Here is a 19,899-nt window from a genome sequence, read left to right as displayed (position 1 = left end):
CCCCACCGTAAAAAGCTCTTTGTCGCATCGGACGAGTATCAACGTCCAAGACAAAGTAAAACAAATAGAGGAAATTATTAAAAGAAATAACAAGATCCTTGATAATACTCTAACCCAGAAAATCCAAAACGAAAATCCAATGGTCAAACTAGCGAAGACAATGAAGAGGAAATACTCTCAAGCTACAGAAGCTGAAATTCAGCAAAAACGCATTGAGCATATGAAGAGACAATTCTTCAAAGTGTTTAACAATAGTGATACTATGTCAGCAAAGAGTACAAGTATTCAAGGGGTAGATATACCCATACTAGATGTGCAGGATCTTGATGAGGAAACTGCAGAAGAAATGTGGGAAGCAGACATAGGAATTCCCACAGATAAAAGGGTAAAGGTATTGAGTAAATTATAAAATATTTTTACCTACAGTCATACTAGTTACTTTACTAAAGTTATAGCTTTACTATTTTCAATTATATTGATTATATACAACCAAGTTGCCACCTAAGTGATTGATTCGAAGAAAAGTGATTTGGTGCGCTATAGGGCCCACAGTGTAGCCCAAACCTTATCCTTTGCTTTCAGCTGAGCCTCGAGGAGCCACTCTTAGTGTTGAATGATGCATGCAATGACGTTAGAATCCACTAACAAAAGACGATGTTGAAAAAATCACAAGAAAACAAAAACGTCGGCTGATAATGTGTTTGCCTTTAAGTCTTCATCAACCAGCTGTCTAAAGGCAATCATTCATTTGATTCCTTTCCCAGTTATAAATAAGGCTGAATACCTCTTAGTTAGGGGTGCTCATTTTTTAGTCTTTCTTTCTTCTTTCCTTCTTCTCTTTGTCTTCCTTCTTCCTCTTGTAAAGGTTAGCCAACCTAAGGCCTTGTAGTAAAAATTCTGATGAAATAAGCTGGAAGAACCAGAAGCTTTATTAGAATTAGCCGGCTTCAAACTGTAAGCCATTAATCTTTCTTATTTATTTGTCTTTATTTCTATTGATAAGCACACAGCACACACAACACACACACCCACACACACCAATATATAATATATATATATAAGATATTATATAATATATAATATATATATATATATAATATAATATATATATATATTATATATAGTATATACATATATATATATATATATATAATATATATATATATATATATATATTATTATATATATATATATATATATATATATATATATACTATATATATATGATATAATATAATATAATATAGTATATATATATTATATATAGTCATTATATATTGATATATATACTTATGTATATATTATATATATATATATATATAATCTATATTATATATATATATATATATATTGTATATATATATATTATATATAATATATAATTATATATATATATATATTAATATTATATATATAATATATAATATATATATATACTATATTGTTAGACCCTAGAGGGGGGGGTGTTTAGGGTCTTGTGCTAATCTAATTCTGATTTTGTGCCAATTAAAACTTATTAAAGAACTATTCTTATAAGATAGATATACAATATGTTATAAGCAAGAATAAGCAATATGAGCAAAGGGATATATCCTAACAATGAGATATACTATGAGATATATGTGCAAAGATATACAAATATCACAAGGGTAAAGAAATTAAACTAGATAGTGAGTGATATAAGATATGAACACAAAAATAAGTGCACCATTGCATTCACAAACAAACGATATGATCACGGAGTTCGGTCCCCACGACCTACGTCTCCGTTCCTCACCTCAAGGAGATCTCTACTATCACGGGACACCCAGTTTGGAAGCCGAAACTTTTCTACTCGGTTTTTTAGTTCACCAAAAAATTTACAATCTCACACTCTTGCAATCACACTTTACACCTTCTAAGTGTTAGTCTCTAGCTCGTGTCTCCCTTAAGTGTTCTCAAGTGTTAGGAATTACAACCTACCTATAGGCATTACCACCTACCACACTCCTCTTGGGATGACCCCGTCTCTCACCACACACTCCTCTCGGTGTACAAGTATATTACAAAGTGTATTCTCACAATCTCTCTACAATAAATGTTTGTTCTCTAATATGGATGAGAACACAATTAAGGCTCACTCTCAATGTCACAAACCCACAACCCAATTATACAATATGTGCAAATATAATAAGTTCAATGGTTGTATGTGTAAACAAAGAATAAATCAAATCAAACTAAACTCAAATAAATTCTAGCTTAATAAAATGATAATCAAACAATTATATATAAATGTAAAGCTAGATTGAGTTTAGAAACTCTTCTCTAAAGATGACAAGAGAGAGAGAGCTAGAAGAGTTGAATGCTCAAACACCAAACTTAAAAATCCTTGAAACTAACTTAAAAATCCTTAAACAAACTTAAAAATCCTTAAACAAACTTATAAAACTCTTTTCAAAATTCTCTTAAACATCCATGAAAAATAAATGGGAGGAGAGAGCTTTTTATAGCCTCTCAAACAAGCCAAAAACCCCACAAAAACACCCCAAAAAACCCAAACAATGTAAACTAGCCGTTACTAGCCGTTACAGGCTGAAAAGACACAATTAGTCGACTGACTACAGTACATCGGTCGACTGACTACAGTGCCCGTTGATAGATTTTGGCAGTTTCTGGAATTTTTGCGTATCTAGCTTTGTAAAATTAATTACAAATAATAAACCAACTCTAAAAATCATGCAATTTTGAGGGAAGGTTCTAAAAATATAGATGAATATGTTAGAAAAGGAATTTCTAAAATATCACTTCCCATTTATGAGAAATAAATATTTCAACACAAATATTTTAGATTCTAAAAACTGCTGAAACACCCAATTTTGTAAAATCAATTCAGTATAGTAAATCAATTCCAAAAATTATAATATTTTGGGAAACGTTTGTAAATATGTAATAGAACATGTTAGAAAAAGAATTTCTCAATTTTCATTTTCCATTTATGAGATAACATTTATTTTGTAAACCGTTCAAAACATGAAAATATATTTATATAAGTGTTGTTAAGTTTTCATTTTTATGTGGCTAAACACATTGTTTACCAAAACCAAAAATGATAAATATGAAATATGTATGTTTGTATATAAATAAGTATATTTATTTCATATTTATATAAAATTAAAAACTATAAAACCAAAACGTGTATGTGTGTATATGATTGAGCTTAGAGTATCAAACACACATAATATAACACCTAAACTATTTACCCAAGCTTGATTAATCTTCAATATACTCTTCTTGATAAACTAGCGGATGAAGATTGAACTTGAATCTTCAACTTGAATTGTAAGGCTTCACTCTACTATTCCACCAACCTCCATTGGATATGATCGTGAATGCTCGATTCCATCCAACCTCTAACATATTGTTTGTCTATAATAAATAGAAAATCATAAACACTAGATAAAAAATATTAGTAGTAAATTATTTGTTAAAACATCATCAAAACAAAAAGGCCAACAATCTCCCCCTTTTTGATGATGACAAACAATTTACAAATAAATATATGCATGAAAAGAAATTAATATGTAAATTAGAATAATCATGCATATAACCAAAACAAGATATACTCACAATATTTCTTCCCCTTTGACAACATCAAAAAGGGAAAAAAAACAAAAGAATGAAAAGAACGAAAGCTCCCCCTAAAAATAAGCACGGTGAGTATAAACACAATAAAAAAATAGGGATGGCTCCCCCTATCAAAATGCCTTAATGAATATATGCAATGAGGATCAAGGCAAACATATGTGAGCAAGCATAGATGAAAACATGCTTAAGCAAATCTCACATACAAAAATACTATGAGAACACACATTGATATGTCATTATGATAGGTGTCTCAAAACACAACAAAAAATGTAAATAGATTTATGAAATCAAAAGAGAGAGGAACATGAGAATTATGCAAAAAGTTTTCAAATGAAAACAATTCAACCAAATAAAATCATAAATCATGATTTAAACCTAAAAAGATGTTTGATCAATAAAGAAAATATTCTTTGTAGGACTTGATCAAACCACATATAAAATGCATTATAAAGCACAAATAGATGATCCATAAGCACAAACACATAAATATCATCATATAAGTGAATTATAATGAATTCAAAAATACAAATCAAAATAAATTTTTCATAGTTCAAAAATAGTTTACAAAACACACAAGAATCATGAACTATGGATTTAACAAATTAAAAATCATCTTTAAGAACATGAAAACAAAAAAAAAATTAAAATAATTTGTTCTTAAAGATCAAACAAGTTTCGATACCTAATTACTCTTGGTAACTAAGAGTCTAGGGACATTATCCTTATTATTTAAGCTCAAAGCCCTAGGGTTATGAACATGCTTGGGCGCATGTGGTGTACTAACACGATCAAAGCAATAATCACTCAAATGACCCTTCCGATTGTAATAGGTGCAATGAAAAGTAAGCATTTGCTTATGTTGACCAAACGATTGTGCATGGGACTCATTTGTAAAATTAGGTTTATTTTGTAAATTATTTTGCAAACGAGAAACTCTCTTCAAATCAAAACAAAATTTGGTCAAATGACCAAAACGACCACAAACATCACATTTAAACCTTTGGCTTAATAAAATTATTTGGCAAAGGTGAAGTCTTTTTCAAATCAAAGTAAAATTTTGTCAAATGGCCAAAACGACCACATAGATCACATTTAAACACACGTGCATGTTTATGATGAGCATCGTGAGCATGTGCATGTGTATGTGATAAAGAAACTTGATGAGATGCACAATGAGCATTAGTATTCTTATTTTTGTGTGCATCATAGCAAAATTTAGCTAAATGGCCTTTACGGCTATAAATAGAGCATTTGTAAACTTTGTTATATATGTGTGCATAATGAGTGGATGATTTAGGCTTAGATTTGGCACACATATTTATAAGCTTTTTATGATTATCAATGCATGAAGTTAATGTTGAATCTAAAGACGATATGCGATTTTTGACAAGATTCAACTCAACATTAGGCACGACATCATTGATAATAGAAGTAGAGCATGTATGGTTATCAAATTCATTTCTAATGCATTCTACTTCTAGCATGACATCTTTTATTAGCATGAGTTAAGCTAGCAATAGATGAGCTTAAATTTTTATTTTCCAAATTCAACATATTATTATTTTCTTTAAGTGTAACATTCTCTTTAGCAATGATATCAAATTCGGAACCTAGCAACTCATATGATCAGATTTTAACTCTACATGCTTGCTTTTAAGATCAATAAAATTATTTTGCAATTTCTTGTAGGCATGCGCTAATCTATCATATGCACAAGCGAGTTTACTAATAGATAATTCATCATCAGAATCAGAATCGCTTACCACGCTAGGGTTATCCCCTAATGGACGTGTGCATGATGATCCAATTGAACTTGAAGAGGAAGCCGCCAAAGCTCGTTGGATTGCCGCCAAGTTTCCTTGATGTGCTTCTAAGAATTTCCACAAGATCCGACTAAGCTCGCTTCAGATGTCAATCGGCACTACAACATTGATTAGTCCCATCAAGATCTTCGCTCTGACAAATCCCGTACATAAGCCGCTTATTCTACTCACAAGTTACTTCCCAGGGATCACCATGATGCTCTCCTAGGCTCGAATGACTTCCCCTCCAATCATCAGTCACCATCTGAAGGGGGAAGGACGACCAAGCAACTGGTCTATCCTCTGTCCTACCTCCTCTGTTAAATCTAGGATACTGAGAAAACATTTCTCTTCTGCTCTCGAATGACTTCCCTTCCAATCGCCACCCGACATCTAGAAAAAGAAGGATGACTCAGCAGCTCATCTGCTCTCCCCTCAACCGCCTCTTGTGCATAGCCAAAGCCAAGGGTCAAATTCTCAGAGGCAATGGGCTATAAAAGGAGGGAAAGAAGGTAAAAGAAATGGGGGATTTTTTTTCTGCTACTTCTTCATAAAAGCTCTGAATTTGCCTTTGCTAAAAAGAACCGATAACTATAAAAGAGTACCCTCTAAGGACCTCAATGGACCAGAGACTCTCCCTCAAACCCCACCCAAGCTCACTAGCTGACTTGACCGTCGGAGGTACCAGGGGGAAATGAGCCCCGCCCTCCTACGGGTTTCTCTTTGTATGTGCAGAAGGATCGGGAATTTTAGTCTAAGGATCGGGTATAAAGTCGGAGGAGGAGTCGGCCTTATCTCTCATCCTCTCTCTATTCGCCGTCAGCGTGAAGACCAGAACCGTAACCCCCTCGACTGTGTGTTCACGGACATCAGCACACCTCTTATGGAAGACTGCATGTTACATTGCATCTTATTAACCTTTTAAAATTATGATAATAGTATAAAAAATTGTATTTATTGTAACTATAATAGTATTTATATTATAATAATTTTAATATTATTTTTTAAATTAATAAATTACACTATAATTTAATAAGTATCCAATTTAGTAAATTATTTACTAATAGTGTAATAAACTAACTATTAAATTAAAATATAGTTACTAATAATATTACAATTATGCCAAGTATAGTATTATATTTAAAAGAAAAGAAACTATTTAATATATTATAATTATTTTAACAAATTATGAATAAATCATAATAATTATCCAGATTGTAATAAGTAATCATACAGTTATTTATACATAGTTTTATGAAAAAATTGTGTCAAAGCCCCAAAAAACAAACCTCATGTGGCACAGCCCCATAAACTTTTCCTCATATTGTTTAGCCCCAAAAGACCCAACAAAATATGGCCCAACCTTAAAAACCTATATGTATACATGTATTTGATGTATTTACGCTCCTCTTCTGAAATTGCTCTCTTCTCAGGGAAACTCATCCCAGCGGGTACAACACCTATCGTAATAAATGTGAGGCGACGGTGAAAATGGGGGAAAAGGCCCAGGTTTCCTCCATTATTGCTCTATCTCTTCTTCTATTATCTATTTTATTATTCTACTCTCTCTCATTTATGGTATTAGGGTTTTGTTCTTTAATTTTTAACTACCCCTCATGTCCTAAAAATTTCCTCAATCACTCTTCACAACTGTTCTCCATATTATTGGCTGCCAAAGACCTTATTTGTATGGTGTCCTTGGGCGAGAAAAACTGTATTCTCAATGCTAAATTCTACAACAAGATTTTTTAAACTGAAATTTGATATGTCTGAAAGAATGAAAGTTCCTCATGATGCTTTATCATTGATATTTAAATCTAAGAGGCACTCAAATTTGAGTTTTTCGATAGAGAATGAAGATGATGTGAAGTGTATGTTGTAGCATAATCGAAATATTGGTTGTATGGAGATTCATATGCAAGCTATTGTTAATATAGGGGGTTCTATTTCTGAAAAAACGCAAAAAATTCTAACTGAAGTGTAAGTAATCCTTAACCTGTTGTTAAAATTAGAGTTTATGTGATGTAAACTTTGTAGTTTCAGGTTTCATACTATAGACCCATCTTAAATGTTAACTTTAATAGTTACATATTACCTACTCCTGTCGTCTGTTAACTATCACATCTATCTGTTAACTTTCACCTAAACTTATTAACTCTTCATATCGTCTGTTAACTATCATAATTATCTGTTAACTCTCACATGAACATGTTAACTATTCATGTCGTTTGTTGATTGTCGTTGTTACCTGTTAACTTTCACATGAATCTGTTAATTTTCACGATCACAAGTTAATTTTATAGTTTATTTTGAAATCTGACTGGTTTATTAATTAGTGTAATAGTGATACTTCTTTGAATTCAGAATATAATCATATTATTGTTCCAGAAAGTACTTCTAAATCAGAGAGGATCTCAAATGACTATATGTCTGGTGAGAATGTAATGAGATCAGATGACATATATCAACAACACTTCCATCATTCCTCAATGGTGGCACACAACATTAACTAAAAAGTGTCAACAATTTGAAAGTATAAATGAATTGAGATTAGCTTTGCAATACTATTCTATGACGAATAAGTTTGATTATGTATTTGTAAAGAATGAACCCAAACTGATTAGTGTAGATTTCTACGTAGAACTATATTTTTGGTAGAGCAATGTAGGTTGTCAAGACTTTTATAGCTCATTGTGGAAAAATTTTGTAAGCTTTAAGAATGTAAGACCAATCAAATTGTGTAATCAAGCTATATTAGATGTAAGAATATAGGACTAATCAATATAAAATACATGATTACTATATGTTGGCTATTTATTTTTCTGTTAACTATCTCAGTTAGCCGTTAACTTTCACTTGAACCAGTTAACTTTTAGCTTTTCATGTTAACTTTTACTGAAAGTTGTTAACTCTGGGTATTACATGTTAAGTATTATGGTATCAACAATAAATGTATCAAATTGATAGCAACAAAAATCTAATTGGTGATTAGTATGGATTGCTATGTATAACTATACTTTTGATAGAGCAATATAGGCTCTCAAGACTTTTGTAGCTTATCGTAAAAGAATTTTGTAAGCTTTAAGAATATAAGACCAATCAAATTGTGTATTCAAGCTATATCAATTTTAAGAATGTTATTGAAAGTACATGTTTACTATATGTTGGCTATTTCTGTTTCCTCTTGACTATCTCAGTTAGATGATAACTTTCACTTGAATATGTTAACTTTTAGTGTTTCCTGTTAACTTTCACTGAAAATTGTTAATTCTGGATATTACATGTTAAGTATATATATGGTATCAACAATAAACGTATCAAATTGATAGCAAAAAGAATCTAATTAGTGATTAGTCTGGATTGCTATGTAGAACTATACTTTTGGTAGAGTAATATAAGTTGTCAAGACTTTTGTAGCTCATTATGAAAGAATTTTATATGCTTTAAGAATGTAAGACCAATCAAATTGTGTATTCAAGCTATATCAACTATAAGAATGTAAGACTAATCAATATAAAGTACATGTTTACTATATGTTGGCTATTTATGTTTCATGTTAACTATCTCAATTAGCTGTTAACTTTCACTTGAACTTGTTAACTTTTGGCTTTTTTTGTTAACTTTAACTGAAGTTAACAAATAAGATTCACAATTAATTTTTCATAGTTCATGATCAAATCATACGATCAAAAAGTTTGTGTACTTTTGATGCTTATATACACACACATACATGATAATATCTCTATAACATTTTCTTTGCACACAATCTGTTATTATCACATTTCAACAAACCACATCTCTTTTTGGCATTTTATCAAACACTCTATAGACATTCATATATTTTAGCCCAAGTAATATCATTTTAACCTACAAGCCAACTCATCCACCTCACAAGCAGTTCGACAAGCATCATATATGTCCCAAAATCCTCATTATCTTCCTCCTCCTTCATTACCCACTAGATATGAGCACTAACCCTAACATTCATCTCCTACCATCTTCTACGCCTCTTGCAGACCATACTCCATCACTAAATCCATCCATACCCCCTCCTGTCTCCCTTTACCTCTCATTACCATTGGACCTCACTAGCTAGATGAGCTCGACCTTTCCTTCCTTCTCTCATACTCCTTGTCCATGGTCCTCTCCATCCATCTTGTCGGTCGCCTCTCCTCTTTCTTTAAGCCTTATCAACACTTGCCTAAGATGATGGGGCTGGAGGGTACGCTCGGCAGTCGTGGAGGAGGAGGCGGGTGAGGCAGACATCAAGGTCGGAGGGTAAGAAGAGTAAGAGGAAGAGAGAGGAGGAAGGTAGGGATATGGGAGAGGAGGAGAAAAGCAGAGGAGAAGAGGAGGAAGGATCAGTTATCGTCTCCACAAGAAAAAGAGAAAGGCAGAGAGAAGAAGAACAGGAGGGGTAGTTTTGAAAAAATTTGGGTTACTTTTTGGAACAATGTAAAAAAGGACTGAATCACAAAAACCCTTGGTAATTTGGGCTTGTACATAACGGAATTAATGCAGGGGTGGGGCACATGAAGTTCGTTATTTTTGGGCATTGACATAATTTTTCCCAGTTTTATTGTACAATTTATTAATTTAAACAAAATTATAATTGTTCAAAATTTATATTGCTAAGTTATTTTATTATTTTGCAGCCAACAAAAAAAAAGTTTGAAAAACATAAAACAAAATATGTATGCTCTCGTGCAACCCACGTGTGCCATACTAGTATGTATAAAAAAACTATAAACAGTGATACTTAACCACGACTCGACGCACGTGCAACCAAACTATATTGTTAAAATTCAGTGAAGTTACTTAGCAAACATGCAAGTTTTAGGAGTAAATATACAAATAGAGTACATTTAGGGGTATTTAGGCATAACCTTTTTTTGTTTATTGTTTTTTTGTTTAATGAATAGAGGTATTTTGTCATTTTATCGCTCCTCAATTTAGATGTCAAGCAAAGAGGTAAGTGTTTGGGGAAATTATCAACTATCCACATTGGAAGGGTAAAGGGCAAGTCTGCAAATAACATACATTCGGAGGCCTACAGGTAAAACGTTTCCTCTTTCTTTTTATATTAAGCAAAATGTTACAAATATTCCCGACATAGCGTGATATATCAGCCGATATATTCTTTTACAAGGTTTACCACAAAATAATATTGCCTAAATATTTTTACCGCATTTTGGCAATATTTTGACAAATATTTCCTCGACATGGCGGATACGTTGGCTAATGTGTCCTTTTACATGGCTAATCACAATGCAATAGACTGTTTTTGACAATTTTTAGGGGAGACGTTTCTACCTCAAAAAGATCGATTGAAATCTTGTAATGTCAATTTGAACTTTTATTTGTTTCAAAAGGTTGATTAGTGATCCCAAACAAATATTATTTATATTTTTATATTCTTAGATTTTGTTAAGTATGTGCAGATTACATTTTAGGATATTGTATTATACATTCACTTCGTGTGATATAGCACTCCGATATTTACCACATATCTCCGATATTTTTCTGATATCCGTAACCCAATATGAATTTTCATAATCTGATATTTACTCGATATCCGATATTTAAAACCTTCATTAATATGGGTTAGAAACGGAATTAGAGCATATATCACATTTGGTGGCAGAGTACATAATAATTCATCTTTGGAACTAAGGGGGTGTTTGGTTCAATTTCTAGAAATTATAAGAAATGTTTTCTACTTAGGGGGTGTTTGGTTCAATTTCTAGAAATTATAGGAAATGTTTTCCACTTAAAATATGATTTTCTTGTATTTCTTAAAAAAATTATAGGAAAAATTTTGAGAAATCAAAAAGTACCAATTTTCTTGTTTTTTGTACTTTGCTTGTTTGGTTCAAAACAAGAAAATGACTCATAACTTTATAGAAAATAACAAGATTTAGTAGGTTTTTAATTAAATATGGTATGTGTCAGATTTCTGGTGATTTCCTCTCATTTTGAGAGGAAATTGCTTTTTGTAAAATTTGGTAGGTTTTGATATTTTATAGAAAATATTTCTGTAAATTTTTTGTTGAACGAAACACAATTTACAGATATCTCTGGAAAACTTTTAATTACAAATTTGCCATTGTCAGATGTTTTGAGAAAATTTTTCTCAAAAAGTGTGCAACCAAACAGCCCCTTAAAATATGATTTCCTTGTATTTCTTAAAAAAATTATAGGAAAAGTTTTGAGAAATCAAAAAGTACCAATTTTCTTATTTTTTGTACTTTTCTTGTTTGGTTCAAAACAAGAAAATGACTCATAACTTTATAGAAAATAACAAGATTTGGTAGGTTTTTAATTAAATATGGTATGTGTCAGATTTCTGGTGATTTCCTCTCATTTTGAGAGGAAATTGCTTTTTGTAAAATTTGGTAGGTTTTGATATTTTATAGAAAATATTTCTGTAAATTTTTTGTTGAACCAAACACAATTTACAGAAATCTCTGAAAAACTTTTAATTACAAATTTGACATTGTCAGATGTTTTGAGAAAAGTTTTCTCAAAAAGTGTGTAACTAAACAGCCCCTAATATCCAAACTCTTCATAAACAGCAGAAATGCTGCAAACTTGAGAATACTGGCAGTTACCGCAACCGCATGCAGCTGACACTTGTGTCGTAATTAAAAATTGGAGCGAACCAAGCAACTACCAAATCCACGAATATGGACTTTCATAGCTGACATTCTGACAACATATTAATGCAATTACTGATATAATCTCTTCACTGAAATCAAGAGCGAAAGAGAGCGTCTCAATGTCATCCTCTAAGCCTAATACAAACATAAGAGAATCATGCGCTCAAAGGGGTTTGAAAAGCATTCAGCTAAAGCGCCCCCCCCCCCGCCCCCCTCGCTCAGTAACGGCGCAATTAATCGATACGGATTGAAATATACGCTGCATCACAAACGAACGGTATGTCCGCATACATCCCCCCTAACGCACACCTCATACACTCCAGCACCGTAAACAAATACGCAAACGCAACCGCCGTCCAAAAATGCACCCCAAGCTTCCCCCAGTAAACCGCGAGCGGCATCCACCGACTAACAGTGCCAATCACCTGAAGTGCAATTTCAAGCAGCATCCCCATCACCACATGGAAACGAAAGAAGTGGGGCCACTCCTTTCGCCTAACAACACCGAGATATGCGGCGAAGAAATAGGCCATTAGGAACCAGCTCGGAAGTTGACCGATGAACCCTAAAAAGGGGTAGGTTAGGAATTCGAAGTCCTCGAGGAACGGGTGGAGGTGGTAGGCAGTCTCGGCGTACATCCATGTCTCGTGGAGGGGCATGAGGTAGGGAATGCAGGCGAGGGTTCTCCACCACCAGCGAGGTTTCTTGGTCATTGCAGGGTACCGGAAGCTGTATGGCACGTCTTTTGATGCTCTTGGGACTATTGTTGTTGACCGGTTTTTAGAACCAGTGGTGTGCGACCGATATAAAATTGGGATCATGCTTGTGAAGCTGCCATGGTCGCCTCTCAAAAGGGAGGTAGATGCGCTCGAGAGGTGGCATGTGAAAGGTCCTGATCCTGCCACAACAGAAAATTAAACAAGAATTTGAGATGAGTTTATGACCATAATCATAACGAAGTTGAACTTGGCCACAATTATTTGGAATTAGACCAGCATATCCTTCTATAACCCAAGGTTCCCACTAGGGTGAAGTGTGAATCATAGCAAGCTTTAACAAACATATAAATCTTAATACTAACCAAGATCGAAAGGGCTAACACAAAGATTAATGTCCCAACAATTTCATAACTACAATGCAGTTTTTTTTATAGTAATCATGGTACTACAATTTCTGTTGTGTTTTGCACTCTCAATTCGACTCTATCAGCCCTACAGCCTTTCTTATTATTTTCAACTAAAGACCATGATATCCAATAATCGTAAAATGAACTATACTATAAAGGACTTTTGTGTTCTTGGAAGAGAACTGACACAAAGTTATTACTTATAACAAGTAGTTGAATTATTCCATCCTTTCATGCCCTTCACTCCACAGTGCAATATATATGGACATAAAAATATAAACCCATGTTCTTCAAAGTTTCACGTTTTCTCAGATCAGTGGAGTTAACTATCTATATCTCATTTTTTATTAATGGTAATAAAAACTTGAAAAACTTGAAAAGCTTAAAAAACTTTGAACACATTGTCGAAAATACTTCTGACACTCAGACAATCATCACATAAAAAATGGAAAAGAAAAAGAGGGCCATGCGTAAGAAATGATAATATATATCAAGACACAAATTGTTTAACTTCAGCCTGTACTTACCAAAGATGCGGAACATCGTAGTGGAAGAATTCTCTAGAACTAGACTAGTGCAAGGATATGAAACCTATACCTTTTAATGATGTCCGAGCCAATTCTAGCTGAGTTTCACAAAAATTCTTCGCATTCAATAATGCTGTGGGCGCAGTCCTACGATAGAAGTATGTGAAAGAAGAGTTGCATGTTGCCCTGTAAGGCTTCGGTTGCATGGCCATTCTCCCAGAGGTTGCCATGCATCCATTGAGATTCATGTCATAAGCTCCTAAAACAGAAACAACAAAAAAGAGAAACTCTCAGCCTACAACTATAAGATAACAACAGGAATCCACAAATAAGACGGTAGGTAGAATTTTATCATTTTATACATCCTTTCCCCTTGTCATTTTCTTGGAGGGAGAACATATAAAACAGTACTAATTTAGTCAAAAATAACGATTGTGCGTGGCATCCTATTTTGCTAAACGAGCTACCAATAGAGACTCATGGTGAGGTCAAAGCAGACATTACTACTCCTATTTATTCAAATGAGATGGCAGTTTATATCCATTATCCCCAATTTATTCAAATTATATAAATGTTAATAGATTTCAAAAAATTAGATTTGGGTCATTTGAACGCATAACTTTCAGTGGACTTGCAAGGTAAAGGTTCAGTATCACATCAATTTGATGCCATACAGCTGCAGTTTAGGACCTCTTTGCAAAACTAAGTGAAATACGCACTCCCAACCAAAGGAATACTGGATGTAAAAATTCAGATAAGGGCATCCAAGTTGACACGAAACATTCAGAAGGCATGTGCTTTAGCACTTAGCATGGCTGTCTCGCCCACACAGAAACTGTGTGACCAGAACAATGCCTAAGCAGGACTGACTGTACAAACACTACACAAAGCATCATGCTTTTCACAACATTGCACCTATGGCCATGCCTGTGTTGTCATGCAGTTTTGCATCGCATTCTGAGGTCACATAGAAGATGACTTCTTTGAAGTCACAGTTAAGTTCCATCTGATATCTCATAAAAGACCCAGAAGATCATTTTCAGTGGCAGTTCTTTCATTTTCCAACACAATTCTGCCAACTCTACCCCAAATCTCTCCATTAAAAAAAAAGAGGGGAAAAAAGATAAAGAGAGAAAACCCCACAATGAAACTAAAAGAAAATAAAGACATATCACACAAACAGAAAAGCCCTAAACAAAGCCCTTTTTACTTCCATTATCTTGACATTTGGAAATTATGATATTTGAAGCTAAGTTTGCAACAAATATAATTAAAGAAAGCTTGTCTTTGTAGTGTAGGCTTGGTGTGAACAAAAATCTACGCCAACAGTTTCAAAACTTTAGTAGCCTAGTGTTACTAGAATCTTCTCTTGTCATCTAACTCTCTGAATCACACTTCAACTCAACTGATATATCGTTTCTCTTGATTTGCTTGCTAGATGCCAACAAGCCTCATCTTCAGATTCATTAAAGTTTGCTATTTCTTGCTAAATCACACCAGAAGCTTGTTGTCAATCAAAAGACTAGATAGAAGACTACAATATTCATATAATTCGGAATTTGGATTATAAAAATATCGGTCCGCAACTCTCTCAAAACCTAATATTGATCGCACTTCAAGAACCAGTTTGATTCTTTTTATTCTTATCTCCAGCATATTAGTCAAGGCCTCCCATCTCCCTAACCCATACCCTCAATTCATGCTTCTTTAGATATCAAGGGTCATCTTCAAGGTCAAAGATACCATGGCAACTAGCCAACAAGGAAATGGATCATCCCAAAGGGTATGTTCTTGTTTTCATTCTAAGAATTCTAGTTTTCTTGATTGATTCTCCTTCTTGCCTTATTTCATCCACTCCAATTCAGAATCTGTGATGCATCGAACCAGTTCGAACCGAATAAACCGACTGAACCACGCAATTTTCAGCGTATTAAAACATTTCAATTCCGCTCGATTAAAAAAATTTCAAGCCAAAACCAACAAAAGCCATTTCAGGTTCTGCTCTAATTCTCGCTTTGGTGAGCGTATTGGATATCCCAGCTCAAGTAACTCTTTGAATGTCAATCTTAACTACGGACTCAGTTCTAGCTTCATGTAGGCTCAGTCTGGCATGGCCAAAACCTATCAATCGACGATCTGCTAAGGTAACTCTTTGAATTTCACCTTCTACATCCTTTTTCTTATGACACGCATTTGCGTTTCCGACACTGACCCATTATAGGATAAATTTAGTAGAACCCACAATAACTGATAAATCGAAAATTAAAAGCTAAAATTGCTATTCAAGCCCTCAAATGTCTAGCTAACTGCGTTTTATTTGAGAAATAACCCCAAATAAATAACCATCAAATAAAATCAGCTGATGAATGGGGCAATACAACAAACATAGAGAAATTGGAAAATAAGCAAAACGCATTATACAAATTTGGGCTCGGTTGAAATCAGGAAAAGAAAAGAAAAGACGGAGAAAATACCTCCGATAGAGAAAAACCCTCGATGAACTGAAAGTGAGACTTTTTAAGGACCGGCCGTCTTCGAGGAAGAGGGCTTATCTCATATACGGAGAATATCACGTGAGGTGCGGGTGAGCGAGTCGGAACCGGGGCAATAAGGGCGTTAATTCTGCTAGATCCGTAACCCTAATAGGGAGTTGGGCTAAGATTGCTTCGGATTTGAGCTAGAAGTGGGCCTGGTTTGAGAACAAATTCCTTAACAAATTAATGGGGTTTTTCGACATTAGTCCCTACTTGCATATTTAGAATTAGTCCCTCAATAATATCGAATTGATGTTAGGTGCCTCGATTAGTAAGTTGTTATGAAAGTAATCCCTCAAAATATTACAATTCCTATTAGGGACCCAGGTTCTTGTGCTCTTGGGAAACTAGCCCTTCCAATCAAAAGTAGAAGCAGCAATTAGAAAAACTTATTTGAAATAACTTATGAGAATATGGGACCTAATTGTTCTTAACAATGGTTTGTACTGTATAGTCCAGTGGCGGATCTACAAAGTTAGCAGCGGTGGTTCAAAATACATATTAATTTTTTTTTGGAAATAGTATATAGACAGGGTCAAGGCCGAAGTTTGTAGCTGAGAGAACTAGCAAAGCTATAGATATGTTTGTTGCAAGAATTTTCAAAGTTATGTGTATTTAACGTTTTCTATTACTTTCTTAGTAAAATAAATTTTTAAAAGACAAGAAAATAATAGGAAAAAAGTTAATAGAGAGAAAAAATTATGAAAGAAAATCATAAAATTAACTAATACAATGAATATTCATGTAAATTTAAAAAAGATTATGAGAAAAATAAAATTTTATCCAAGAATGAAAACCAAATCCAAAAATAAACAACCTTAGCTAAGCAATGAATTAAACAAAATAATCAAAATTCGGGATTCGAAAACCAAATGTCCAATTGAGTTAAAGAAAATAAGCAATGAAAACAAAAAATAAACAATAAAACCCAAATCTGGGATTCGAACCCAGAACCTTACATTTAAACAAACAACCTTAACTGCTACTGCTTATCCACTAGGTTGTAAGTTCTACTTGTTAGTATCTGAGATATATATAATATATAGGGTTTTCTGAAATTTGAGGTGGTTCATATGAACCACTTTGAACTAACATGGGTCCGCCCCTGGTATAGTCTCTTTTAATTGTGTCTTCTACCCTTGAATGAAGGGACGGATCCTCAAATAGCTTAATACTTGAGAGACCTAATAGCAATTTCCACGATTCTAGGGAGAAATTTTGACACAACTTAGGAATTGAAAAAACCTAATAGCATTTCGAGCGTTTGAGGAACTAGTTTCATATATGAAATATCTAAGAGACTGATATAAAAAAATCACTAATTTCATATAGTTTGGAATTAGCTATACAACTTTCCTGAAGTTTATAGAGCAAGAGTGAGCTTTAATAATCTATGATTAATAATTTGACATACATGCATGCGTAAAATATAGGATTATTTGCACTTGAATACTTAAAAGGGTACACCCTTTTAAACTTGAAGATCTATGTTCTTTTTATTTCAAAAAAACATCCCAAAGTTTGCCTCATTTTCAACTTCAGTACTCCGAAGTTTTTCCCTGTTTTGATACAAAAAAGTTCAACTAAATTTAACTTTCACATACCAAACCTTAAAAACTTACTTTGACACCCAAAACTCTGACACAAATAAGCTATAGCCAAATAATCAAATCATTCGGTATCCGTTAATATTCTAGTCTCCTAATAAAATAATTGGCGGGGTATTTTCTGCAGTTTCTCCCAAAAAAAGAAAAAAAAAATGGAGGGCTTGCCCTTGCCCGATCCAAAGCCAGAGGACAAGAAAATTGTAGGATAACTCGTGGCTCTAATTCCCCATAGCAAAATCTCTATTTTGTATTTTTCTCTTTTAAAAAAAAACTGTTCCCAATTCGTTTAGTTTTTTATTACCCCTTTGTCCTTTTTGCTCCAACGATTCGCCAATTGGAATCATTCTCCATTTTCAAAATTTTTACAAAATGTCCCATTCTCGATTGCCCTTACCTCCGGCTGCATTTGGGGTCGCGGTTAGGGTTTTCTATAACTGAACAATTGCGCGGTTTCCACCCCAAAAACGGTGAGCACATTGATGCGCGCGGGAAGAAATTAGTGGAAAAATCTAGCTTTTTCATTCCAAATTAGCCTAATTTGGCTTACTGATTTCAGGAATGGATGCAATTTACTGGAATACCATCCTTGAACAGAAAAGATCCATCTTTTTCCGTTCAATAGGATTATTCCATTGATGAATTGGTAGAGCTAGCATTTTTTTTTTTGAGGAGAAAGTAGGGTTATGATTCAGCAAAAAGGAAACATTTGTTAGAAATTTTGTTCTTGCAAGAATGAGTTCGCATTTAGCAACCCGAAGCTCGCTCGAGGAAATGCTGGAGGTGCTCCGGCAAAGGGATACAAAGCCAAAGGAGAAGCTGCTACCTGGATTACCCTCTCGGCCAGCCGGTAGAGGTCGTCTTCCTTCTCAAAAGAGGACACTGCCGGTTAGTTTCGAGGTCAAAGATACAGAAGAGGATAGAGCTTTGAAGATATATCAAGAAATGGTACTAAGAAGTAGCATATTTGGAAGCAGGAGAGTTGGGATCTTGGAGCAAGAGGAAGAATCTCCTTATGGTAAAAGGCCAGAGATAATAAACTATGGAGGGAGGTGGGAATGCGTTCATGGGTTGGATTCTACAATGTTGGATGAGAAGTTTAGTTGGGGGAAGATGGCGGATAATTTGGTAACGAAGGTAAATTTTGGTTTTTATGCTGTTGTGATTAAATTGACTTAGTATCAGGCGCGGAGCTAGTATGCAAAAAGTGGTGTCAAGTGACACGGACACCACCCGATCATATAATTAAAGAAGGATGTGTAAACTTATCAGGCGAAGTGACACCCTAACTCCTTCGAATAGTGAGTAGTGACCCATTAATTTTGAAAAAGAGCTACCATCAATTTTGAAAAAGAAAGATACATATCTTTACATTAAAAAGGATATTTAGGGGTATTTGGAATGACTATTATGTAACGATTCAAATATGAAGACAAGTAAGGATCAATTATAATTGTATTTAGTTAAATATATTTTGTATCTCATTAAAGTTCATGATTACATTGAATGATAGAGAAATTTTAGTAATATCGTCTATTTATATTACCGTGACACCACTATTATGGATTTCAGTCTCCGCCACTGCTTAGTATCAAATTGGATATGGCTTGAGTCTTAGCATGAGTTTTGACGTTTATGGTTCTTTGCCATAAAAAAGAAGAAGATATATATGATTCAGAAACCTACATTAGTATGCTAATCCTTTGTCTAATCTCGTCCTATTGTACATCTTCCGTTTACCATGGTTCATAGATTCCCTGGGCCTCTTGCCGCGATTACTCGATGAAGAATAAAAAAAGTCGATCAGATACTTGACTAAGGCCTTTTCAAGAGGTTTAATATGGAGACTGGAAAGAGTACGTTGAAAACAGTCAATTGGCAGTCCTCTTCTAAGCATGTTATATAGGCTATCCATGAAGTTAAAAGACAATCTCATAGACCTTTATGGATCAGAGTGTTACACAATTAAGAAACAGCAAGTTTTTATCGGGGGGGGGGGGGGGGATAATCAAGTGTGATGAAA

General features: G+C 33.9%; 2 protein-coding genes across 6 annotated transcripts in view; one reads left to right on the top strand and one right to left on the bottom strand.

The window, feature by feature from the left end:
• On the bottom strand, window positions 12,319–16,354 carry LOC109820410 (protein TIC 20-I, chloroplastic-like). Its single transcript, XM_020386542.1, has 3 exons — window positions 16,213–16,354; window positions 13,809–13,997; window positions 12,319–12,983 (listed from the first exon to the last, which is right to left on the bottom strand). The coding sequence occupies exons 2-3, from the start codon at window positions 13,984–13,986 to the stop codon at window positions 12,319–12,321; spliced, it is 843 nt and encodes a 280-aa protein (XP_020242131.1). The 5' UTR covers window positions 13,987–13,997; window positions 16,213–16,354.
• LOC109822797 (myosin-2-like) overlaps window positions 18,057–19,899 on the top strand; it is a 28,073-nt gene continuing 26,230 nt past the window's right edge. For 2 of the 5 annotated variants that reach the window (XM_020389047.1, XM_020389046.1), the window contains exon 1: window positions 18,057–19,013. In XM_020389047.1, the coding sequence (XP_020244636.1) occupies window positions 18,612–19,013 (402 nt within the window). In that variant the 5' untranslated portion in view covers window positions 18,057–18,611. The remainder of the gene's footprint in view (window positions 19,014–19,899) is intronic. The other 3 variants (XM_020389042.1, XM_020389044.1, XM_020389043.1) reach the window with 3 other exon arrangements.

The sequence above is a fragment of the Asparagus officinalis genome, chromosome 8 (genome assembly GCF_001876935.1).
Source record: "Asparagus officinalis chromosome 8, Aspof.V1, whole genome shotgun sequence".
Lineage (NCBI taxonomy): Eukaryota > Viridiplantae > Streptophyta > Magnoliopsida > Asparagales > Asparagaceae > Asparagus > Asparagus officinalis.
This window is presented reverse-complemented; position numbering and strand designations above follow the sequence as displayed.